Here is a 27176-nt window from a genome sequence, read left to right on the forward strand (position 1 = left end):
ATATGCCTTCCGTATAAGCTTACTACTTGGAATAGCTACTTCTGGGCAGTTTGCACAAGCAATAATTACTGTGAAAGCCCTAAGCCTCGAGGACTTAGTTCTTGCAACGTGATGTCTGCACTGCACATTTTACATTTCACGTGTTGAGAAATAACAGAGAAAACAGCAATAAAATTTATAACCCCCTGGCTCACTCCGTAATTGATATCAAAATCCTGTCCACTGTCTTTGAGTTTCTTAGCAAGGCGCCGACTCTTTAAGAACTGCGCTCAGCCTCATAGCTATTCTTTGGACGCTTTAACGACATACTGCTTCGACGCCGCGTTCGATACGATGCTTCGTAGCTTTTCTAACTGAGCACACGTTGTAACCACTCATTCTTACGTGAAAGACAAAACAGTATTCTATACGATCAGAAATAAACTATCAAAAGTCAATACTCCTCACAAAAATCAAGATTCGAAGCGAAAGAATTGTCTTTTTCGTACACGTACTGATTCTTGCTGACTCCAAGTTAACGTATTATTGTTTTAAATACTTCTAATTATACCCAGACACTACAGAGGGTACCGATTTGCCGCAGGTAGGACGTTTCGTGTCATACGAGGCGCTAGACGAGGAGTTCGGCATTCCATAGAACAATTTTGCCTCATATTTTAGAAGGATCAAAGCATCCATCGAATGTAAATGTTTAGTGTTGAAGATTTGGTGACAAACTTATTGATCCATCCTTATCGATGGCACCTGAAATAGTGATAAATATGTAATTTTCTTGGGGAATGATCTTCCAGTATTGCTTGCAGACCTTCTCTTGGACTTGTGTGGTTTCACCATAATGGCTGACCAGCACACTATTCTGTAGCAACATGGGAAGTATTAGATCGCGTATCCAGTCGTCGGTGGATCGGAGGAGACGGCAGGTTGCCTAGATCTTACTTCGCCTGAGTCTTGTTTGTAGTTTACTTGAAGATTGAAGTTTATAATGAAGTGCCAACAACGTACGATAACATGATTCAGTGTATCACCAATGCATGTCAGAAGATTACATCAGAAACACTTGTCAGTTGTGTCGAATTAATCAATGAGCATCGAAGGGGGCGGCGACATTTTTGAGCGCTTACCGCGAAATAATTCTTACAAATAAGCACCCAATAGTTGAGAGGTGAGAGAACAAACCGCAAAGAATCTTTTTTTTACATTTCGTGAACACGTCTGGTTTGACCAAATGCATTTTTCTCGATATAATGCCGATTTTGAACTCAGTTCTGTTTTTTGTCGATTTCAGAGCAACACGTCATGCGACGAAAAAAGTATTACCTACAAAGTTAAGTTTCTCCCTGTGGAATCCGATTCTGTCATAAAACTAAACCAAAACAAAGAATAGGATATTTCTCTTTCAGATTTGGAAGTTGACACCCGCCCAACCCGCTGGGGGTTAAGCAAGGGGGGGGGGGGGGGGGGGGAGGGAGGGGAGGGGGGGCTAACACTGGTCCCGCAGGACGGCATTTATAAGAATACTGAACATCATTTATTTTTCCGTTTTTTAATCCTGTGTATAGTTTGAGATATTTCGTTGCCTCAAGGTCAAAAAAATCATCCTTTGGAGCCAACGAAGATAAACTGCTTCTGGAATATCTTCAACGCTAGTATTCAGCCAGGAAGGAGAAGAGTAGCGCATAAGACATCCTAATGTCCGTACAAGACCAAACCAGTTTAATGCCTTAGCCCTAATTACACAGTGTCTTAATTTATTTAATACCACATGGTGAAACAGATGGTTAAAGTTTTGTTAGATCACAGAAGTGTTTAATAACCACCTCCGAAACCCCCTGCAACATGAGCTAGTCAAGTAAAGGGCTGTTCGTAAAACCGAACTGCAAATCTGTCGAGAAATTGTGGGCAGAGAAGTAAACAGCTATACCATTGTGATCTGCCCTTTCGGTATTTATTTTTAAAACATGGGTAAAAAGATGTAAGTCGTTAGTTTTCATCCTGTTTTGTATACGTCTCCACTGATCGGTAATACATGTAGCTGTTAAAATCTTACGCAAGTGAATAATAATCGCGCTTATACAGGGTGTTACAAAAAGGTACGGCCAAACTTTCAGGAAACATCCCTCACACACAAAGAAAGAAAATGTGTTATGTGGACATGTGTCCGGAAACTCTTACTTTCCATGTTAGAGCTCATTTTATTACTTCTCTTCAAATCACATTAATCATGGAATGGAAACACACAGCAACAGAACGTACCAGCGTGACTTCAAACAGTTACAGGAAATGTTCAAAATGTCCTCCGTTAGCGAGGATACATGCATCCACCCTCCGTCGCATGGAATCCGTGATGCGCTGATGCAGCCCTGGAGAATGGCGTATTGTATCACAGCCGTCCACAATACGAGCACGAAGTCTCTACATTTGGTACCGGGGTTGCGTAGACAAGAGCTTTCAAATGCCCCCATAAATGAAATTCAAGAGGGTTGAGGTCAGGAGAGCGTGGAGGCCATGGAATTGGTCCGCCTCTACCAATCCATCGGTCACCGAATCTGTTGTTGAGAAGCGTACGAACACTTCGACTGAAATGTGCAGGAGCTCCATCGTGCATGAACCACACGTTGTGTCGTACTTGTAAAGGTACATGTTCTAGCAGCACAGGTAGAGTATCCTGTATGAAATCATGATAACGTGCTCCACTGAGCGTAGGTGGAAGAACATGGGGCCCAATCAAGGCATCACCAACAATGCCTGCCCAAACGTTCACAGAAAATCTGTGTTGATGACGTGATTGCACAATTGCGTGCGGTTTCTCGTCAGCCCACACATGTTGATTGTGAAAATTTACAATTTGATCATGTTGGAAGAGGCCTCATCCGTAAAGAGAATATTTGCACTGAAATGAGGATTGACACATTGTTGGATGAACCATTCGCAGAAGTGCACCCGTGGAGGCCAATCAGCTGCTGATAGTGCCTGCACACTGGTTCTCCCGCAACGTGGTCAACGTTACCTTGTACAGCAACAACTTCTCTGACGCTGACATTAGGGTTATCGTCAACTGTACGAAGAATTGCCTCGTCCATTACAGGTGTCCTCGTCGTTCTCGGTCTTCCCCAGTCGCGAGTCATAGGCTGGAATGTTCCGTGCTCCCTAAGACGCCGATCAATTGCTTCGAACGTCTTCCTGTCGGGACTCCTTCGTTCTGGAAATCTGTCTCGATACAAACGTACCGCTCCACTGCTATTGCCACGTGCTAATCCATACATCAAATGGGCATCTGCCAACTCCGCATTTGTAAACATTGCACTGACTGCAAAACCACGTTCGTGATGTACACTAACCTGTTGATGCTACGTACTGATGTGCTTGATGCTAGTACTGTAGAGCAATGAGTCGCATGTCAACACGAGCACCGAAGTCAACATTACCTTCCTTCAATTGGGCCAACTGGCGGTGAATCGAGGAAGTACAGTACATACTGACGAAACTAAAATGAGCTCTAACATGGAAATTAAGCGTTTCCAGGCACATGTCCACATAACATATTTTCTTTACTTGTGTGTTAGGAATGTTTCCTGAAAATTTGGCCGTACCTTTTTGTGACACCTTGAATACGGTGCCCAAATATTTACGATTCTGCAGGGTGTCCGATCATGGCTACATGAGTCCTTGCAATTCCGACTTAAATTTTCCTTCAGTTTTCTTTCTGTTAGTGCAGGGTTCCCCATATTTTTCAGCTAGTTAACTTATATTCAGACCAGAAATTTTATTCTTTCAGTAAACATTATTTCATTTATTTCGAAATATTGAACATATCATACAAAATATTCGTTTAATGTCAAGTCACAAAATGGTTGTTGTCGTCTTCGATTTCAGGAAAAGCAGCTATTTTCATACAGTCTGTGGTGGCCCCACATCGAGCCAGACCTTGAGGGCGCACTGATCCCAGAGTCTCCAATCCAGAGGCTCAATGACGGTCGTTTCCTCCAAGTTCCAATCTTCACCGGAGTCACGTCTGGTGAGCTGGGTTAGTATCAAGTTTTTATAAAGGTGATTATCTTATGCTCATTTCACATAGCGTCGGACTTAGTGTAGACTGAATATGTAATTAACGAAAAGAATACCACATCTTGGAACTGAAATGAACGAGGAAAGGCAGATTAGAGTTTAACGTCCTTTCAATGGCGAGTTTATTGGAAATGGAGCACAAACTTTGATTGCATAAGATGGGAATGAAATCGTCAGCACCTTTGGAAAGAAATTAAAATAAACAGGATATCTAGATCTGCAGTCTTCCAAGCAGCTGATGAGAGGAAAGCTTTTCTTTAAAAAAGCTGTCGTCTAAAATGAGAGAAAAAAGTTTTGCGACACTTTGACATTCATCATGATTTTTTGCATCCTTGTTAATAATATTTTTATTAGCTTAATAATAAAATCCCTCTTCTCTCTTACCAATAGCGTTTTTACTATGCCAATATACATTTCGAAGGCACAGGTTCACCACCCACTGATGGGATGTAAGGACCTCAATGCGATGTAAACAACCTGTGGTTTCAGTTGCTCAGGTGTTCTACATAGTCTCCCTCGACTTGATTGAAATACACTTAACGATCATGCAACCGTGTGAAACGCTCAGAAAAGTGCTTTTTTGGAATGTTGTTCAACTCGCGCGTCTCATTAACTTAAATGTCAGTTATGTCGTCAAAGCGTTGATCCTTCATGTGAATTTCTGCATTCGTTTTGTGGTAGGTTCTTATTGATAACAGCGCGTCTCCTCAACCGTGATGATTTTACGCAGAAAATAATTGCCCGCGTTTTGCATTTCAGTAAAGTCGTGGCAGTCTTCCACGCGTCGTTGTTTCGTTCAGGAATCAAGATGTGCGGCACAAACTTTGCACACACTCTTTTCTTCAAAACATTCTAAGGAAGGCCTTTAACACTTTAGTTAGAGGTGTTACTTCACTGTGATTTGTGACGCAACAACATTTGCACACTGCAGCCACACGTCCACTACTTAGCATTGTCTGGTCCCAACTGACCGATCGAGTGCACGTCTGTTTACAGTTGTTAACTCGAACTGCCCCCGTAGTTACTACACTGACGTCGCTTATAAGACAGGAAGAAACTCAGTCTAGGAACGTTTTCGGCAGATGAAGTACTTGCGAATCTTAGATGGAGTTCTACCGCTACTGATAACCCACTCGGAATTTGCAGGTATAATTTAAAAACTAAAATTAAACTCCTCCCGAACAGACCATGAAGGTCCAACGGTACCGGCCGGCCGCCATGTCATCCTCAGCCCGTAGGCGTCTCTGGATGTGAAGATGGAGGGGCATGTGGTCAGCACACAGCTCTCCCGGACGTATGTGAGTTTCCGAGACCGGAAGGTATAATTTAAGTTTTAACGAAAATCTCTCCCGTAATTCTTAAATTATACAACAAATTCGTAAACTGAAATTAAGATCGTACTACACTGAGGAGAAAAAAGTCATGTGGTACCTCTAAATGTCGTGTCGGCTCTCATTTTGTCCGGCATAGTGCGGCAACTCAACGCGGCATGGATTCAACAAGACGTTGGAAGAAATGTTGAGACATACTGCCTCTATAATCGTCCTAACTGCGAAGGTGTTTGCCGGCCGGGGTGGCCGAGCGCTACAGTGTGGAACGGCCCGACTTCTGCGGTCGCAGGTTCGAATTCTGCCTCGGGCATGGATGTGTGTGTTGTCCTTAGGTTAGTTAGGTTTAAGTAGTTCTAAGCTCTAGGGGACTGATGACCTCAGAAGTTAAGTCTCATAGTCATTTTGCGAAGGTGCTTGCGGTGCAGGATTTTCTGTACGAACTGACCCCTCGATCGTGTCCCATAAATGCTCGGCCATAAATGGTGGCCAGACTATTCGCTCGAATTGTCCAGAACGCTCTACATAGCGCATCGTCACCCACAAAAAATTTCAGCATTGCTTGGGAACATATTAATGGCTGAAAATCGTCTCCAAGTAGCCGAACATAACCATTTCCTATCAAAGATCAGTTCAGTTGGACCGGAAAATAGAGTCCATTCCATATAAATATAGCCCACACCGTTATGGAGCCACTCTCAGCGTGCACAGTGCCTTGTTAACAACTTCAGTCCATGGCTTCGCGGGGCCTGCCTCGAACCCACCCCACTATCAACTCTTACCAGCTGAACTCTGGACTCATCTGATCACGTCACAGTTTTCCAGTCGCCTATGGTCCAGCCGATATAGTCGTGCTGTTATCAAAGGCACTGGCGTCACCCGGCTGCTGCCATAGCCTATTAACGCCACATTTCGCCGCACTGTTATAACAGATACTTTTGCCGACGTCCCACATTGATTTCCACGGTTATTTCACGCAGCAATGACTACGCAAACTCCGCGCTCTCGATAGATAAGTGAAGGCCGTCGGCCACGGCGCCGCCCGTGGAGACAGGTAATGTCCGAAATTTGGTATTTTCGGCACACTCTTAATACTGTGGTTCTCTGAGTATTTAATCCCTAACGATTTCTGAAACGAAATGTCGCATGCGTCTAGCTCCAACTACCATTCCGCGTTCGAAGTTTGTTAATTCACGTCGTACGGTCACAATCACGTCGGAAGTCCTTTCACATGAATCTCCTGAGTACAAATGACAGCTCCGCCAATGCACCGCCCTTTTATACCTTGTGCACGCAATACTACCGCCAGCTGTGTATATGCATATCGCTGTCTCACAACTTTTTGCACCTCAGTGTTACGGAGAAGAATCTGCTGCATCCCACAGCAGAGTCACGGCTGCCGAGGACCCTGCATCAGCTGGGAGTGGAAGCTGATGACACCCTGATGCAGCGATTTTGCCACTCGCTGGAGATGTAGGCATGGCCCGCCAGTAGCCCTGCTTGGTGGTGGCGGTCACCACCAAGTGTGAGTTTCATTCACACCCCGTATCACTGCCCGCTTTGTCCCCTCAAGTGGACCGCGATTTCGGATGCTGTATAGTTGTGCTCAATGTTGAACCTGGCCCGCCGGTACGGTAGACCTTCAGACCTCAGTGCGACTATGGAGTTTAGGGCAGTTTCTATCTTGGACTGGTGTTGGTAGATCTTCGGACTACGCATCAACACTGGCTGATGCTCTGCAGTTAGTACAGGACGCTGGACTCCATCAGCCATTGCTTCGGATTACTCCTCGTCTCGTACGGCACCAAGTTCAAAACCAACACTAGAACAATGTCGCACACAAGACGCCACCATACCATAACCAGAGAATCAAGTACTATCGATGTGAATGCCATCGATCCTACTGATCAAGTGGCAAAAGCTAGTTGGGGTGGTGTATTCATGTCGCCGAGGAGAAGCTCTACTCTACTTTGACGTCATTCGTAAGGACCGAATTGATTCTGCTCTTTCTGAGTCGTCAGCGGTCTTCAGGTCTGCTACATTTCCTTAACGAGTTTGTTACCAGGTCATTGCTGCTTATTCCAATACTCACAGGATGTTGTTGATTCTTATCTAGAGTCTCTGATGTAATGTTACGAGGGTATCGTATTCGGTTTGGTCTGCACAGCTCTAACAATTTCCTGCTGAGATGCTCACAGTTTCTCCTAAGAGTGTCAAGGTGGCTATCTTCCGGACCTACTAACGTTGTTGAAATCTTTACGCATCCTGGCGGCGACACTTTCGCGTGATTAACGACGACTGTTCGAATCAGAAAAGATTTTACTCTCACGTTTCTTGACGAATATTGTTGAGCAACAGAAAATTCTCAGATCCACAACTGCCGTTGATATATTTACCTCGTGATCGTTTGTCTAAGGTAGTAGGCCCATGTACCCACTTTATATCTGAGGTGACCTTAAGTCTCTAAATAACAAACAAAATCATCGATTTTTGTTTGTTTATTGTCGTTCAGTACAAAAACAAAGACATCACGCTCCACTTTTACATAGCATAGTCTGTGTGGCGACTATACTATCTAATAAAATCCAAGCATCAGAATCACTCAGCGCTCTAGGACTGTCCACCACAAGCGTCCACTCTCAGTGGAGATTGCCTCTGTTATTATGGTGGCTTGTTACATCATTCTCAATACCACAGACAAGCCCTATGTCATAATTACGATGGACGTATCAGTTTAATATCGCTACAATTTTCCGTGACTTTGAAGACCAGTTTTCCGCACTATTCAGTGGATCCAAATAGTGTTTACGGAACCTCACAGATTGTCATTTCGGTTTTCACGCAAATCATTTTTATAATATATTGATTGAACAGGGTTGATGTAGGGACAGAAAGCCTGAAAATATAAAGAAGGAAAATCGTTGCGAAATAAGTCAAATTAAAATCATGGAGAATATACAGGTTGCTGCTTATATCATCGACGCGTTTTTACTGGAACATTTGTCATTTGGATAAAATACAACACTTGTATCGACGTACATCAACTATGATATTTCTTGCACTTCAGAATGCTTATCAAAGATACTGTCTGAAAGTAAATTCAGACGTCGTCTCACATCAGTCTTTCCAAGATTAGTTGGAATCAATCCCCCACAAAGCCTGTTATGTCAGTGTGAATAGGAGGTGGTTTTCACGTTCAGTGCACATTAGTAGAGCTCGGGATGATTTCTAAAATACAGACCACGTACAAACACTTAAAGCACAGGAATAAACCTAATAAATCAAATACAGGTAAACAGATCAATAGGGAAACAGGTAGACATTTCAAGCAATTTTATGTACTCACTAAAAGTGTTTGTCGTGTTTCAGCAGAACCACTTTTATTACATAAAAATTTAGGTTATGGTGACCAGAGAGCTGCCCTTCTGAAGCACCCAATTAGAAATAGAACAAGGAGTTGCTGCCGATCTCCAGTTTATGAAAAGAGCGGAGAGTTCGATAGGGTTATATCACAACACGAATTTATATTAACCGTAAAACAAGTAGTCGTCTGTCCACTCGGTTATCAGCATGTACAAGTTGTCCCAAAAGTCCGTTAGCATTTGAAAATGTAGTAATTCACGGAATAATGTTGACAGAAAGGTAAAACTTGACACACAGGACTGAAACGACAGGGCTTCATTGAAACCAAAATCAGTGCAAAAACCGGACAACAGATGGCGCTGGGCCGCAACACGTCAGGGAAGCCACATGAGAGTGCGAGGTATGTCGATAGGATACACAGTAGCATCATCCATAGTCTGGCTGATAAAAAACTGCTGGAAGGTACGACATCCATGCAGGATGGCGCTCCACCGCAGATTGCTACACGTGTGAAAGATCTCTTGCGCACTTCGTGTGGTGAGGATCGCGTTTGAACCGTCACTTCCGTGATGCTTAGCCTCCCAGGTCCCCAGAGCTCAATCTGTGTGATTACTGATCGTCGGGTCAGCTGAAGTCGCGAGTCTATCGCGATCGTCGGACTTCATTTGGGATGATAAAAGAAAACATCTGACCCCAATTTCTTACCGTACCCACTGATGTATTATGCAGTGCTTATAATCGCTCTTTCCGCTTAGCAAGCTGTTAATATTTGTTGTAGTGAAAGTAAAACTCAAAAGAGAGAAAGGGCGATTATAATGATGAGATGATCGACGAAAATCTGCGAAGCATGTATTGTAGGCCCCTCTTTCTGATACGATAAAGCGTCGATCGTGAAATCGTAGTTGTAATTAACTAAGTTAGTACTGCAAACGACGAGTGAGAACCAACAGAAAAACTAAGTTTTTCATTATTTCTTTGTTTTCTTATGAGCCACTAGAGTGATTCTGTACTCAAGTAGCATGGTTTAATCGGTTTATTTCTCCGTCTCTATCGTCTTCGAATTGAAACACAACAATGCCGTCGTCTGACCGGGAATACAGATTGTATTAAGTAGTAACAGTGCTGTTAACCACACAGTGTTTCTATGCTGTACTACGTCACTGAGCATAGCGTGAGACGGCGTCGCGTAAAAAAATCATCGCTATTATTTTTAAGTATTCTGTAGCCCATTTTTGACATCTAATGTTGGGGAGAAATTCTCTTGTGCCTCAAAGCTTCCTTTGGTGTATGAAGTTTAGCCATTTGCTGTGAGGATATGCGAAAAATACTGTCTAGGAATTCTCGGTGGAAATTATTGGCTTCGTTAGATGTGATTCAAAGTGGCACGGAGGTTGACAATGCGTGAAATGTTATTTTCACTTCTACATCGGATAAACAATTTATAATCCTATTAATATAGTAATTTATGAAAATATATGAAAACCCGTCCGTTAAAAGATTGAAAACAATGATCACTCTCGATCGCAATATGCTACCACGTTCAATAACGTACACATTTTACAACTTAGAGTATCGTTAAATACCCGACACTGACTGTACTAGACAATGTAACGTAGATGTCGGTTACCAGTGACAGTACTATGACGACCAAGGAAATAACGCTATTTTTGTTCGCAGGTTCTGGAATATTAGCCAGTCCAGACACAATCAGCACACTGAACAACAGGTTCGTTGAAGCAGTGGGACCAACTTTACATCTGCCAACTGTGGAACAACAACAGGAGGCAGCTGCCAAACTAAGGGAATTCTACTTCGGCGACGGAATCATCTCTACAGATAACCCACAGCCCCTTGTTGATGTGAGTGCGTCGTGAAATATCCTCCTACGGCAGACATTTCTTGCTGCGTACTACAACTCTTTCGATTATTTCCCTCACATTATCAACGTCAAAGCACTTTTAATACTGTTGAGCTAAGAAGAAAAGCATCTAAGAAACCCCGTACTCGCCCAAGAGCAATTGAATGTCAGCCCTCGTCTCAAGCTATAACGATTAACTTTCTCCAGTTGCCGTAAACAGCTTCGTGTGAATGTCGCCATTATTTCTTAAACAAACTCGATCTGTTCACTCCCCAGCCATCTCTTAATTCCCTCTCCGATGACGTCATGAGACGTTTACCTGTTCAGCTTCTCATCTTTTAATTTTTTTGTAAATGCAGTACAGTAAATTAGCGCAACCTGTCTTGCTATATATTTAAAAAACTAGATGAGATTTCGTAAACTGTGATTAGAATAACTTTTTGAGTGACAGATTGCGGGGGGGGGGGGGGGGGGCAGTGTCGGCAGCGTTTAGTCAGCCACGCTACACAAGGCTCTCCAAAGTGCCCACGAAACAGGCAACACTGCGATCACGTGGAGTTTGAGAAATAACTAAACTGCTTGACAGTAGCTAAGGAACAAATGCCAGTTGCTAGAGAGCAACCAAAAATAGCTACAGAACACCCAGCGAATGATAATATAAGGAATTATAAGAGGGCGGGACGTGCTAATTGCAGCGAAACCTGTGCACGAACGCTTGGGATGCATTCGGCAATTCAAGCAATACGGTATTTGACAAAGGTTGTTGTGGGACCGATTAGCTCGATATCCTGTGTGATACAGCAACATGTTTGTAAGACGTCATTTGAGTGCTTACAATCGTGGACAGGCAGTTGAACGGCTAGAAACTGATCAAAGGGACATTACTCTCGCCACAGTAATGAGTGTGTTCAAAAGTGGCATCTCGCAATTCCAGAATGCCGATGAAGGTGGAAATGCTCCGCGAAAGTACATCGGTGGTCGTAGAGGAACCATTACACCGCAAGAGGATCGATATGTAGCCCAATAGCGAAAAGGAACAGATATCTCACTCTTTTGAAATTGAAATTTGTGGTAAGTTCCTATGGGACCAAACTGCTGAGATCATCGGTCCCTATGCTGACACACTACTTAATCTAACTTAAACTAACTTACGCTAAGTACAACACACACACCAATGCCCGAGGGAGGACGCGAACCTCCGACGGGAGGGGGGGGGGGGGAGCCGCGCGAACCGTGGCAAGGCGCCGAGACCGCGCGGCTGTCCGGCGCGGCTATCTCACTCTTGGACAGATCGCTACAGACCTAGCAACGGCTACCGGTACACGTGTGTCTGTCGGAACCATTTTACGGCGATTAAATCAGGCTGGTTTCTGTGGTGTCACCGCCAGACACCACACTTGCTAGGTGGTAGCATTTAAATCGGCCGCGGTCCGTTAGTATACGTCGGACCCGCGTGTCGCCACTATCAGTGATTGCAGACCGAGCGGCGCCACACGGCAGGTCTAGTCTAGAGAGACTCCCTAGCACTCGCCCCAGTTGTACAGCCGACTTTGCTAGCGATGGTTCACTGTCTACATACGCTCTTATTTGCAGAGACGACAGTTTAGCATAGCCTTCAGTTACGTCATTTGCTACGACCTAACAAGGCGCCATATTCAGTTACTATAATTACTATATCTGAACAGATAATATTGTGAATCATGTACCGTCAAGAGCGACGTTCATCATTAATGGATTAAAGTTAAGTATCAAACTAATTACGTCCGCTTTCTAAATTCTCATTCCTTGTCATGTTCCAGACCTCACGTCAGTTTAGTTCTTCCCTCCTCACGCTAGCCTGCTTGAGCTAAAACGCGTGCATTTGGGCCTCCACTCGTAACACGGTGTTGGCTCTTCTGCCAACACAAAAGTTTGTAAGCTCGGAAGCCTGTTAAATGAATCCTACTTCAACATGCCCTCGTCGAGAAATATTCCGTTGATTTAGGGAGCATGTTGGTTGAGGTCAGCAACAGTGGTCCAGAGTGATGTTCTCCGACGCATCCCGCTTCACTTAGGAAGTGATTCTAGCCATCATGGGTATGGCCGAGGCGCTATGGTGTGGGCAAGGGTTATGCACAATGGCCGAACACTGCTGCATATCTTCGCGCGAGGTACCATTACAGAGCAGCGGCATTGCAGGGAGATTATTATAAATCATAGCCGTCTGTTTGGAGGGTGGTTCGTCCCGATGTTCTGTTTATGGACGACAATGCCCACCCACACAAGACCACTGAGGTGTCGGGCACACTGGAAAGTGGAGATATTGGAAGTATAAAATGGCCTACGTACTCCCCGAACCTAGACTTTGTTGAGCTTACTTGGGATGCTCTTGGTAGATGTGTTCCTAAAAAAACGCCCTCTTCCCAAACCGTCCAAGAACTGACGGAGGAAAGAACTCCTTTACAGTTTGGTAGCCTGCATGAATAACAGGTGCAAACTGTACATTAGTGACTGATAAGTGCATATTTCTTACTGAAAGTCTGATATGTGCCAAAAATGAATGTTATTTATGTCTGTTATCCTACTTTTCCATGAGGTGAAATATGTACCATTTTTGTTATAAGTATAACGCTCCTCCTCTATTACGTACGTTCCGTCTTCCACGTAGTCCGTCATTGCCTGTGATTTTCCTGGTCCAACAATGTCTCTTCTCCACCTGGCGGCTGGCCGCTACCTTTCGACTCAATGAAACGCCGAAGTTATTTTAATCGAGGTGTAGAACAGTGTTCCATTTTCCACTACCAGACTAGCTTTCTAAGATTAGATTCTTAGGTTACTCGGAGCAAACCACTTAGTTTCAACAACTCATAAAAGCATCGCAGCTGTCATCTTCACTGTTACAGTAGGCATGGTTTATTCTAGGAAACGTACCTGTTCTTCACAGGGACTTTCCTGGAATTCGCCTGCGGCTGTGTATGGAAATCCCAGGCAACCTAAACCTTGACTCACCGACAGAAATTTGAGCCAAGGTCCACCTGATTACGATTTCAGTGTCTTAATCACAGTATTCTTCCATCAGTTGTGAACAGTGCAACCTCCCAAAAGAAAAATTCCGAAACCTCCCTACAGTAAAAATATAATTATTTATATCATTCACATTCAGTGTAACCTCGCAACACATAAATTCCGTAACCTACCAATGTGACGAACCTCCTAATAAAAAATCTGACTCATATACAACCTTTCAATAATTGACTGACTGTGAATCTAAACTGGTAAATTTGGACGTCAGCAGTGCTGCGTCATGGCCCTGAAAGATCATTCTGAATAAATTGAAAATTCTTACCTCAATTAAGTTTCCAGATAACACATATGTATCTGCTCCTATAAGACATTTTTCTGGCACAGCCCAGTGAAATGCTGGCTGATAGATTTGTCATGTATAAAAGGAAACAACTGATTTTTCTTTACAATAATCGGGATGACCATGGATTGAAGAAATTAGTAAATTCTTTAAATTAAGATGAATGATTGTCAAAAGTTAATTTTTATAAAAAAGATTATTATTAAGAGATTTTTTTAAACATTTACATGGGACTTGATATAACAATACTACATATGCGCTAGGCTGCTTTTGCCTTATACAGGGTGATTCAAAAAGAATACCACAACTTTAAAAATGTGTATTTAATGAAAGAAACATAATATAACCTTCTGTTATACATCATTACAAAGAGTATTTAAAAAGGTTTTTTTTCACTCAAAAACAAGTTCAGAGATGTTCAATATGGTCCCCTCCAGACACTCGAGCAATATCAACCCGATACTCCAACTCGTTCCACACTCTCTGTAGCATATCAGGCGTAACAGTTTGGATAGCTGCTGTTATTTCTCGTTTCAAATCATCAATGGTGGCTGGGAAAGGTAGCCGAAACACCATATCCTTAACATACCCCCATAAGAAAAAATCGCAGTGGGGTAAGATCAGGGCTTCTTGGAGGCCAGTGATGAAGTGCTCTGTCACGGGCTGCCTGGCGGCCGATCCATCGCCTAGGGTAGTTCACATTCAGGTAGTTACGGACAGATAAGTGCCAATGTGGTGGCGCTCCATCCTGCTGAAATATGAATTGTTGTGCTTCTTGTTCGAGCTGAGGGAACAGCCAATTCTCTAACATCTCCAGATACTGTAGTCCAGTTACAGTAGCACCTTCGAAGACTCTCCATACAGTTGATTGTGGAATTTGCAGCTCTCTGCTAGCTCTGCGAGTCGATTTTCCTGGGCTGCGGACAAATGCTTGCTGGATGCGTGCTACATTTTCATCACTCGTTCTCGGCCGTCCAGAACTTTTCCCTTTGCACAAACTATACCAACGTTTAATACACCACCTATCAGGAGGTTTAACACCATACTTCGTTCGAAATGCACGCTGAACAACTGTCGTCGATTCACTTCTGCCGTACGCAATAACACAAAAAGCTTTCTGTTGAGCGGTCGCCATCTTAGCATCAACTGACGCTGACGCCTAGTCAACAGCACCCCAAGCGAACAAATGTACAACTAAATGAAACTTTATAGCTCCCTTAATTCGCCGACAGATAGTGCTTAGCTCTGCCTTTTGTCGTTGCAGAGTTTTAAATTCCTAAAGTTGTGGTATTCTTTTTGAATCACCCTGTATTATACCGCTGCCAACACTCCACCCACGACAGTTCGCTACTACTTACTCCTACTGACAGACACTGCTCTTACTGCATACATCACTGCTCTCTGGTCTGAGATTCTCTTATAGCTTTCATATCGCAGACAGCGCGGGAGCAATCCATCGAAATTACATCTGCTCGAGTGCGCTAGCAACAAAGTCATGGACCTCTTACAATAGTATAGCTTTAAGCTCGATTTAAATTAGGATTGTTTTCCTTATTTGTATGATAATACTGGTTTCTCTTTAAAATTAGGATCAACTGCAAAAAAATAAATATTAAAGAAGTCTATGACGGTAGTGGACAAAAGCTATTTACCGGGCTTTGTTCCCCACATAAGCCGCGTCGAAAACAATGAGTTCTGCTTAAACTCTCAGATTCAAAATGTGGCAGTGTCCATTTCGATACTCAATTTCGAACCCATCCAAAGGTACGTGGATGATTATCGTCTTTAATTACTTGTGTGAGAAGTGAAGAATAGTCCACGTGCCTTCATAACATTCAGCATATCATTACTGTTCATATAAATCTCAATTTACCAGCTCCTTTAATTGCGTATGCTACAACGAGATGTAATTTCAGTTTTCTTCCTACTGATAACTCTTTACAATCTATTTACTCATTTTTGGTCCCCGTGTTCATAACCAATTGTAGGAAATGTTAATGATACAATCCGTTGAATCTTCTCGCAACGTAGAATGAATAAGTCTACCAGCTGCATTGCTACAGCCTTTTACATGAACCATTCGAGCAAATATCGTGCGCCCTAAACATAAAACATCCGTCCGGGGTGTTATTTAGCTCATGTTAATTGAAATATTAGCATACTGGTTTCCGTCACCACTTTTACTTTCATCTCTTCACTCCACTGATGATAACCACAACGCTAAACTTTACTTCATCCTTTCGCGTTACAACTGACTGTTCATATTCACCGACTCAGAAGGGTGTTGTAACCTTTTGTCGATGCTACATTTTAATATGGTCTTTTACTATAAAACTGGCCTTACTCACTTCCTTCCTTGTGCAGCGGCTTTGCGCAACTCAGGCTTTCGGTCAGTGCTTGAATGTCCTGTCTTACAATCGCAGCACCACAATTACCTTACCAGTTAAGCTCATATTCCGCAATGAAAGAGCTCAACATTCGTGCATGGAAACTGACATTTTGCCAAAAATCATAAGAAATTGTGAACGAATACACGTATAAGAGATGTTACATTTCATACTAAGGTCTGCAAGTAATATTTTAATTTCCTTTTATATTGTATCAAATGCATATGTTTATGTTTTTAGGCGTGTACCCCAAGCATAGAGTAAATTATTTACATAACATTAAATGAACATAAGCCTATATAACTATACTCATATAATCAACACTATTATCAATAACTACTTAAAGTTAAAAGTGCACAAGCTGTGGCTGTTTTTACTAAAGATTATTCACTCCTTCTACATTATTCAAACTTCTTTTTTCTATTATTACGGGTCACAACCTGCTTATGTACGCATAAAAAATTTTAACAGGCTGGAGCCCACTTCTGATATCATCATACAAAACACAATCTGCAGACTTCGACGATTACACCTTTTAATGTAAAAAAATATTTATTCAATTTTCAAACGTGTCAGTCACAGCAAAAGAAAAAATGTTTTATGTGGGGGCTTTTTTAATACCTCATACGTTAACTTTTCTGCTTCATTCTAACAATGCTACGAATTTCTGAAGATATATTTCCCTCTAGTGGATTGATGAGTTACATTGGCAATTACAGTTTGGTATTGACTTCTAGGAAAATATTTGATGGTAAAGTGATTTGTCTTGAGCCAACTGAGGCGCAGAGAAAACACAGCCCAGGTAAACAATGTGGGATAGTTTTATTGAAAAGTATATGAACGTAAATACTCCTCCTTTGGACAAAGTTAATTACTACCATAGTTTGTGAAGTTAGTACTGACTCCACATAAGTCCGAACTTCAGGTGAATGCTGTACCGATGAAGCAGCCACAATTAAATATGCGCTTATAAGTAGATTAAAATGACGATGTTAAGATCGATGGCCGATAGTAAGTTCCTCATCCTCTCCAGTGCAGAGACCAAGTCCTGTTGATGATGGTGAAAGACACTGGCAGCTCCTTCAGTTGGTCGTGGATGTTGAGTGGCACAATGGCGTACATAGCAAAGATTCCAAACGAGACTCAGATTGAAGAGCTGTGGCTGCAGCTGTGCCTAGTCCAGAGCTCGACGGTGGACTGGGTGGAGCGACGTTGTGTCACCCTAAAGACCCAGACCACGTAGAGATACTAGAGGAAATATTTGCGATCACGTGCTCTGTGGAAGGAAATGGGTCCCCAAGGCCACTGACCAGCTGCACCCGCGTTGCCACCTGCTGGCCTTGTCAGCGTGTGTGACTATTTACATCGGCTACTGATGTAGCCCTTTCTGGGTTATGCCACTCTCATATTACAGTTGTATTGCAAGTACGCCAGTTGAGCGGCCCATACATCTCATCCATCCATCTCATAAAGATCTGAGGGTGGTGCCCATCTCAAAGAATGCACCCTCCCACGGAACTAGTGATCCAGGAGGCTGTGAATGACGTCCATAGAAGCTGGGAACCGCAATCCTAAGGAGATGGAGGCGGTGCCACGTTGGTGTTTTCCCGGGTACTGTACCAGGTTGGCACTGGGAGGGAGGAAATTCCGAGTCTGGAGCAAAAATCATGAACATTCTGTGATAAGCAATCGTCGTATTTGCCTTGTTTGGAGGTTGATCTGGTCGGACACTTGTGGGTCTTGATGCAATGTCACTTCTCTAATGGCCATAACCAAGAACAGGTTAGCTGCTAGCTATTTGCAGTGTTGGGAATAGAGGTGTCCTAGACGTCCAGCTGCCGTGTCCCTAGGCTGGGATCCTGACCCAACCGCGGGGCTGCTGTCGGCGGACCTCGAGTGGCTGGCAAGACTGGCAGCAGCCGGAGAGCAAGCCGCCTGGGGCGAGCCCATAAGGAGACCAAATATAGACATAGTGGATGTATATGGCTGAAACAGAGCGGGACCGCTTGGAGAGGAAGACTGTGGATCCCAGGGGCGGAAGTGCATGTGGCAGCAGATGAAAATTTAACCTGTTGGGCCTGGAGGGCCTAAATGAATTTGGAATCACAGGAAACGGAAAATGATGGTGCTGGAAAGGTAGAGATGGGTGTCACAGCACTTGGGACGTAAAATCTTTGTGCCTGGAGGGCAGAAGAGCTTAACTGGAGAGTAGAGGTGGATGCAGGAGAACTTGAAATTTAAGGGTATTTGCGCAGAAGCCATAAATGGTTGTGGGAACCCTTGGCATGGAACAGAGGGTGTAGTTCGCTGAAGAAGCACCGAAAAAGTAGGAAAAAGAGTGCAGTGATTGTATCTGAAAAGGAAAGTCAAGAATCGTTTGCTTAGTTGATAAAGAAAACTGGATCAGACATGTCGTTTGTGGATAAGGAATGCGATGGACTAGGTAGGAGGAAATTGGCACTTCTATGGAGGTTTGCAGGTAAGAGATGTTGGAAGTCCTTTGTGTGAGGGCTGATGTGGACAAAGGCTCAGTTGTTGTAATAAGAAGAAACTGCTAAAATGGAGTCCAGTGGTGGTTGACACTGGAGAAGCGTTAGAGAGACCAGTTGGGGTCATTCAGAGACGTGTTGCGCCATGCCAGAAGCAGGAAGCGGTGGCGGATGTATCCAGGAGTAACTGACCATGATGAAGCGTCTGGGAGACGCTAGGTACCTCTGGTGCCATAAGATGTCGGCGAGCTGTTTCATAAGAAGTCTCTGCACCTGCTGTATGTTGGAAAGCAAAGATAGGACTTGAGGATGATCAATTGGGAACTAGACTGTTTGATGCAGAAATTCAATATCATATTCTCCGTGACCTATGAGTCACGAGCAGACAGACACTGTCTACCTGGGACGAGAACGCATGTGATAGTTGAAGTTCACAGAAAAATATCTCACCGCCAATAACTATGGAATGAAACTTGGCGCTGGAGCCGATGGAGGTGCAGGGTCTCGAAAAATCCGCTTCACCGACTGATATGGGATGGAGGTGTCACTGGAGCCGATGGAGGTGCTGGGGCCCGATATGAGACGAAACGAGGACGTAGCAATGAAGCCAATGGAGGTTCAGGGCCCTTAGACACCCTCGTCGTGAACTGATACGTCTTGCGTTGGTTGAGGTGCAACGAGAACACAGCCCAGGCAAAAAAGTAGAACAATTTTATTGAAAAGTGCATATACCAAAATACTCTTCCATTGGAGGAAAGTTAACCACTACTATCGTTTGTGAAAGTTCGTGGTTAGCACTGAATTTATACGAGTCTAAACTTACGGTGAAGGCCGTAACGACGAAACACTTAGTGTTTAATATTCACTCATAAGTAGACCAAAACAGCACAGTGAAGGCTGACGGCAAATATCAAGTTCTTGGTCATTTCCAAAGCAGAGGCCAAGTTCTGTTGGTGGTTGTAACAGATTCTGGTGGCTCCCTCAATTGGCCTTGGACATCAAACAACGCGCTCAGTGGCATTGTAGCGAGAAGGAAGCGACTCTGCCCTACTTCTCTGGTTTCTGTATCACTAACCCGGTGTCTTGCTGCTTCGGTAGTCCGTCCCTCGTCGCCAGGTTCAATACAGGTGTCCTCGGACAGCAAGCGGAACGGCGTTGTACATAGCGAAGATTCTGAATGACGTTCTCATTGAAGAACTGCGGGTGAAACAGTGTCTGGCCCAGAGTTTGACGGAAGAAGCGATGTTGCAAGTAGATATGTAACTATTTGCAGTCACGTGGCCCGCAGAAGCATACAGGTCCAAGGGGCCAGCGACTTCTAGCAGAGTTCATGTTGTCGCCTGCTGTCCTAATGAGCAAGCGTGACTGAAGTTCTGTCATCTGCTGACGTAGCCCCTTCTAGCTTTGATTACTTCCATACCACAATCGTAAAAGGGGTTGCAGATCTGCGTGACGAGCGGCCCGTACGCTACAAGACGTTTTGTGAAGTAGTAAGTATCGTAATAGACTGATTACACCTACATTTCAATGATAGTGAAAGAAAAACCTCCCAGGATAGGTTTTCGGTGTGATGAGAATTAATATACAGAAAATTCTACTTTTACCGCAATGTTACAATTAATATAGGAATTTGCTCGGTAATCTTAGTTAATGGAGGCATAATCGGATAGTAACATCCTATTATTCCATATGCTCAAACTTCCATTACGATACATGAACAGCGTGCTGCATTTGACACCGTAAAAACACACCATAGTTCATTTACTATGTTACACATTTTAATAACATATTTTATTTTCATTAAACAGTTCAATAACGACATGGGTATGTTTGCGACAACAGACGCTCTCGTAAGGAAAGTGACTGAAATCACAGATCTCCCGGTTTTCTACTACGAGTTTGACTACCACGTAGACAGCGTCAACTCTTCAGAATGGGGTAAGTAAAAAGAAAAATACAATACGCCGTTAAAAAATGATTAGTAACAAAATCAGAAACTATCATCAGACTCTGTCATGAATATTACCGTAGCTGCTTCTTCGTTCTCCCATTGCTCAAATTTTGAATAAGAATTGTGGAGTACAGTGGCTGAAGACTTCTCATATAAGGATACTATGTTACTGTTGTTCAGTTGATTATCTTTGTCAGCGGGTGACAGCAAAAATGACAACACCAATAAACACAAAAATATTTTCTTCTGCTAGTGGAATAGTACTCTGTCTGCTGCTTTTGATCACGTTTTGCAGATGTTAGGTGACTGAGAAAGTCTCCAAAGGCTCTTTCTAAAGACAACGAAAAACGTACGTAGTTCATTAGTAAAATCGATGTCGTAATTCGTCAGCTGTAAACGCATAAATATTAAAATGATTTGCATGTGCCGGAAAATTCACTTCAATGTCCTCTATAGCTCAGTGGAAACGACATCTCGGTATATTTACTCTTTATTGATATATTTTGAGTGGTCTGTGCCTGTACATAACATCAATGTAAACGCATTAGAAATAAACAAGTTTTAGTGTTCGTTGCTACTGACTGAGTAGATATATTAGGTTTCTGGAAGAGATAGAGACCATGCGCCTACCCCGAGAGCTTACCGTCAGTCGTCTTGTGCCTTCCGTCACCAACCTGCACTGTTGTAAGAAAAAGGAATCTCAAGGAGAACAGAACTGAAGGGTCCAGGAAAAAAGAGCTAAGTCCATTATTTAATCTTTTCACTTTTCAGCAGTACATGAAAGTGTGGAATAGGTCCAGTATTTACTAATATAATAAGTGTGGAAAAATGTTAATTCATGCTGCAAATATGCTTTGAAAAGAAGTTGTACAGGGGAAGAACGAGCTCAGTCCGTATGAAACGGAGGGAAAAAGTCTTAGTCCATTAAGTGCTGGTCTTTAAAATAAGTAATGATTTATGCTGTCAGTCCTGACAAATAGCTATTATTGTCATACTGAGCGTTGTTGGCACTATAAGCTTTTGTGTGCAGGTCTTTATATAAGGGGCGATCAAAAAGTTTGTGTCTGAGGACGTTGCTGCAACTTATATACAACGAAGCGCGACTCCGATACTGGTATAAAAGCACCTACGTACAGGCAAGGGATTAGTGTGGCTTTCCTGTCTTTCCGACGTGCGTGCGATAAATGTGGAAACGTGAAGTTATTAGCCAATTCGTTCAAACGGGACCAGCATATTTTTTTATTCTTATCTTGGCTGCCGAAGGACGAAAACTGGCAGACAGACACCCATAGGAGACTGAAGAATATTTATGGGGCAGCATGTCTGTCGAAAACCAGCTTCGTGAAATGGTGTGCCAAGTACTGTGCTGGTAGCGATTTGACACAAGACGCTGGCCAATCTGGAGTTAGGCTAACTCAAATGGGAGACGCTCCAGCACCCGCATTTAGTGTTAATCTCTCCCCATGCAATTATCTCGCCTTCGGTCCCTTAAAACGGACCTTAAAGTTTCGAAGATTCCTGTCGGACGAGGACGTGCAACAGGCAGTTCAAGACTTCATGCATCAGGAGACGGGACTTTACCAGAGGGGCATATTCAAGCCGGCGCCTCGGTGGGATGATTACCTCTACGCTTACGGCGATTTTGTCTGACTGGCATACCGATTCTGGACTGTACGCCCTCCGAATGGATACTTTTGATTGTAAATTATATATTACACTAAAGTTTCTGCATTTTTGTGACACTATTGAATACAGAAAGTGAGCCATTGAATAATGCCTTTAGTGAAAGCACGGAAGGAGGTCGGCAACTAACGAAGAAAAGAGCACGGCCCTTATCTTACGTAATAAAAAGATTAAATTAATTTCTCATGAGGTGGGAGAAAACTGCCATTGTAGGTTGCAGTGTTTGGACAGCGTGCCTGAGGATAGAAAACAAAGTATTGAACTCAATGGAATCTAGATTTGCAGAATGCCTGTTTATGTGATACAGCGTAGAAGGCCTAGAAAAGATTAATGGGAAGCTAGATTTAGCAATACAACCGTTTGGTCCATACTGCCACCTCTCAAAACATGGAACGCTCTTTTTAAAAACCCGTATAGATGCAGAATTGGTGTTGATTCCGCACTGATACATTGTTTTCAAATCCGTGTGGGCCTAGGAACAGCTTTAAACTTGCAGCCTGATAAAAGACGATGTTAATCACTGCTAAACTTTTTACTATTTATAGCCACCTCAGTTTGAACAAATATATTTTAGAAGCATCACTGGTATCCGAAGCCAATGAGCGTAGTTTAAACATGTATTTCTAGTACTCATTTTATATCTGGAAGGAATGTAATTCTTACGCTGTTGCAGGTGCCCCGCACTCCAGTGATTTGCCTTTCCTTTTCGTAAGGAAGGATACGGTGTACAACTTGGATCCCAACTCTGACGAAGACAAAGTTCGCAGAAATTTACTACGCTACTATACTAACTTCGTCAAGTATGGGTAAGTAACTTTTATTTGGGAAATGGTCACATATTTGTCAGGCATCGTCGTCGATACACAAAACACTCTCACATGTCAGACAAAAAAAAAAAGTTGCACCACAAAGGACTTACGCGAAAGGAACGGAAGGTGGTAGCTGTGATGTACACGTACGGACGAACAAGTGATTACAATTCCAGAAAAATTGGATAATTTTTTCAGGAGAAAGAGCTTCACAAATTGAGCATAACGCGTTGGTCCGTCTCTGGCCCTTATGGATGCAGTTATTCGACCTTGTATAGATTGATAGAATTGTTTAATGACCTCTTGCGGGGTATCATGCCAAATTCTGATCAACTGGCGCGTTAGAGCTTCAAAATCTCAAGCTTGTTGGAGGGCCCTGTCCATAATTCTCCAAACGTACGTAATTTGGGAGAGATTCAGCGAACTTGTTGGCCAAGGCAGGCTTTGGCAAGCACGAGGACAAACAGTAATAACTCTAGTCGTTTGCGGGCGGGTATCATTGTGTTGAAATGTAGGCCCATGATGACTTACCACGAAGGGCGGCAAAGCGGAGGGGGTGGTAGAATATCGTAGACGTACCGCTCTGTTGTTAGGGTGTTCTGGTTGTTGGGCCGTATGGGGGGCGACAGACAGGTTGGTATCCACCGCTGTCTGGGGCGTCTCCAGACAGATCTTCACTGGTCATCGGGACACAATTCGAAGAGAGATCATCACTGAAGTCAGCCTTGCTCCAATGAGATTCCAGGCCGAAGGCGTGTCTGGAGATGCCCCAGACAGTGGAGGGATACCAACCTGACTGTCGTTCTCCATATGTCCCAAAAATCAGAAGTGGTGGTCTGGAATGGCACTTCTTTTCGTTGCGGGACTCCTATGGGTGTCATCCGCAGCACCCCTACAGCACAGCAGTAGGTCGACGATATTCTACGCCCCGTTTTGTTGCCCTTCATGGCAAGTCATTCTGGGTTTACGTTTCAGCCGCACACGGCGAGAGTTTCTACAGCTTGTCTTCATGCTTTCCAAACCCTGCCTTGGCCTGAAAGGTTGCCAGATCTCTCACCAAATCGACAGCGTTTGGAGCATTATGAAAAGAGCCCTCCAACCAGCTATAGATTTTGAGGTTAAACGCGCCTATTGGACGGAGTTTGGCACGATATTCCTTAGGACCACATCCAACAGTTCTATCAATCAATGCCAAGCCGAATAACTGCTTGCATAAGGGGCAGAGGCGGACCAACTCGTTATTGACCTGCTCCATTTGTGAAAGTGTTTCTCTTGTATAAATCATCGACTGTGTTTGAAGCTGTAATCATTTGTTTGCCTGTCATACAAGCTTAACCACGAAGGAGGCACAGCAATCCTTACATATATTCTTGTTCGGCACACAACACAGAACTGTTTGACGAAACGTAGATTTTGCTATTTATGTTTGATCAGTCAAAACGAAGAATTAAGAAGAATGGTATGCTTCTGTTACAAAGGAAACAACCAAAAAATACAAGAAATAACGTCTCATTTTATCAATGATTTATGTTTTAGAACTTAATAATTGTGTGCAGTCTCCCTCAGAAATCTCTAAAGGATTAATCTGTCCTATGGATTTACTTGTAGAACATTATGTGATGAGCACAGATTGTATTCATGAATTAAAGCAGTTACTCAAAATATACTCTTCAGGTTCGTCTTCGGGGTGGTAATGAATACTAGAAATAAAGAATGAAGTTCTGAAACCACTCTAGAATTTGTTTTGAAGTTGTTTAGTCTTTTCACATAAACATCTGTGATATCATACTGAGAAAGCAGATTTTCTCTCGAAATGATCTGTCAGCGAAGAGGTGTCTTTCAAATACGAAAATTAATAATACATATCGTCAATAAATATTACGGATGAAACTTTCAAAATCCGGCAGCCACAGCCTGCGTCCAGCAGTAAACTATGAATTATCTTCCATACGCTGCAATATACGAATAAAATTCTTCCTGTATGATACAGTTGTACAACAGTCGTTCTTTCATTTCCGCCTAACCACGAGACTGCAATTGGCGATGAAAATCAGTTAAATAATGTATCAGTTGTAGAGGATGTTGGCGAAAAAATTCAAGGCGGAATCATTGGGATGTATACATAGTGATGGACGAGGTAGGGACGTCAACTGCACGCATGTTCATCAGCTGCTAACATTTAAAAGGCGAAAAATAAATATTTCTATATCCGAACGAGTGTGTTTATTAGTTTCTAAATTTAACTGCTACCGAAGCCACGAGGCTTGATCTTAAATCACAGACTGTGGCTATGAATTTCCAGTCCATCTGCCTATCTTACCCACTGTATTGGTCACAAAAAATTCATGTTTTCTTACAGAAACCCTACTCCAGAAGCTGATCCCGTGGTCTGGGAGCCCTACAACAACTCGACTCGCAGCTATATGCTCATGCAGGCCACCTTCACACTTTCGCATGACAAGGATGGGGAACGCATGGACTTCTGGGAAGAAAATGTGCCGCTGCTACCTTATGCGAATATCTACTCCAAACGCAACGTTTAACACAGGACCAACATATTCTATGTAAGAAAGTTGTAAATAAATAAATAGGTAAAAAGTGGTGTAGCATTGTTGACTAAAACTCTCCAAAGAGTACTTCAGCTGTCTGATTGAAAACGGTTGTCACTTTTCGCTTTGTGGAGAGTGAGTAATGCGCCATGACTGTACCTCTCCCGTGTGGATGAGTGTGAAGAGTGTTCGAGGAATAAAATGTTTTGTTTCGTTGTAAGACAATGAAAGCAGAAGGTGAAGCTCAGACTTGACACACAGCCGACCCACGACTTCCTACTACAGACTAGCTGCAAGGGATTGGCCGAGTTTAACGTTACCATCCGAAGGACGAGTGACCATCAGAAATGTCAGATGTCCTTTCGTCACATCCATAATTAAACAAAAAGTAAGCGTTGACGTTTAGAATGTGACTCAATGCCTGTGTGATACTGCCATGTGAACTGTAGGTGTCCTGGGCGATGGGTATAAATTGTAATTTAGTATGCTTTTACCTAAATAACAGAAACCTCTATGTTGCCACGTATAACTCTCTTACTAAATTTAGTTTGGTTTTCAAATAAAGTACACTATGGGAGGATAGTCCTGTTAATAGGAAGAGCTAATCAATAGATTTGCCCTTTTACAGGATTTGACCGCGAGTTGTGTCTAATGGATAAGTAGATCAGATTATTCAATGCCTTTCCTAAGATATTACCCAATGGTTAGATAGAAACGCAGTATAAATAGTATTATATTGAAGCTAGGACAACTCAGTTCCAAGTAATTTAGTACTTTAAGATATGTACTAACGGTCGCCAGCCGATCCAAGCAATAGAAAAGAAGAAGTATTAATTTTGCTTCTTTCTTGCTACTGTTTGAATTGCTTCTTCAAATAAATATTACTCCACGTAAACCATTTACTACACCCTTATACATTACCGTTTTTTAAAAAGAGAAAAAGCCCAGTAGATAACATCAAGGAATCTAAAAATTTCGGCCAGGGGGGGACCTCTAGAAACAACACTTACCAGAATCAACAAACTTAAATACTAAAATACTTAGATACTAAAGCACACACTTTTTATTCTGAACATTTCACTTCAAGAAAACCTCTTTCTTACTGGAATTTACTTTCAAAAGCTATTACTCTTTGAACTAACTCTGTATATTCATTTAGTAGTTTCTAGTAACTTTGCTTCACTCTGATTGAATATTACTTAAGCACACTTTTAGTATAACACTTTGCTATAGTTAAGAAAACTTTCTCATTATTTACACAAAAACAATTTAAATGGAGCCTCTTTATATTAACTTGGCACTTCATAAGTCTGTGAAACACGATACTCGGACTAATCAAACACCAGGAAGG

General features: G+C 42.8%; 1 protein-coding gene across 1 annotated transcript in view; it reads left to right on the top strand.

Annotated features, from left to right (window-relative positions):
- The window catches only part of LOC124790165 (pyrethroid hydrolase Ces2a-like), a 63763-nt gene extending 37944 nt beyond the window's left edge, over positions 1-25819 (top strand). Inside the window, exons 5-9 of the mRNA XM_047257761.1 lie at positions 3874-4024; positions 10434-10615; positions 20642-20771; positions 23141-23273; positions 25636-25819. Coding sequence (XP_047113717.1) covers positions 3874-4024; positions 10434-10615; positions 20642-20771; positions 23141-23273; positions 25636-25819 — 780 coding nt within the window. The remainder of the gene's footprint in view (positions 1-3873; positions 4025-10433; positions 10616-20641; positions 20772-23140; positions 23274-25635) is intronic.
- The last annotated feature ends 1357 nt before the right edge of the window (positions 25820-27176 follow it).

Source organism: Schistocerca piceifrons, chromosome 3 (genome assembly GCF_021461385.2).
Source record: "Schistocerca piceifrons isolate TAMUIC-IGC-003096 chromosome 3, iqSchPice1.1, whole genome shotgun sequence".
NCBI lineage: Eukaryota > Metazoa > Arthropoda > Insecta > Orthoptera > Acrididae > Schistocerca > Schistocerca piceifrons.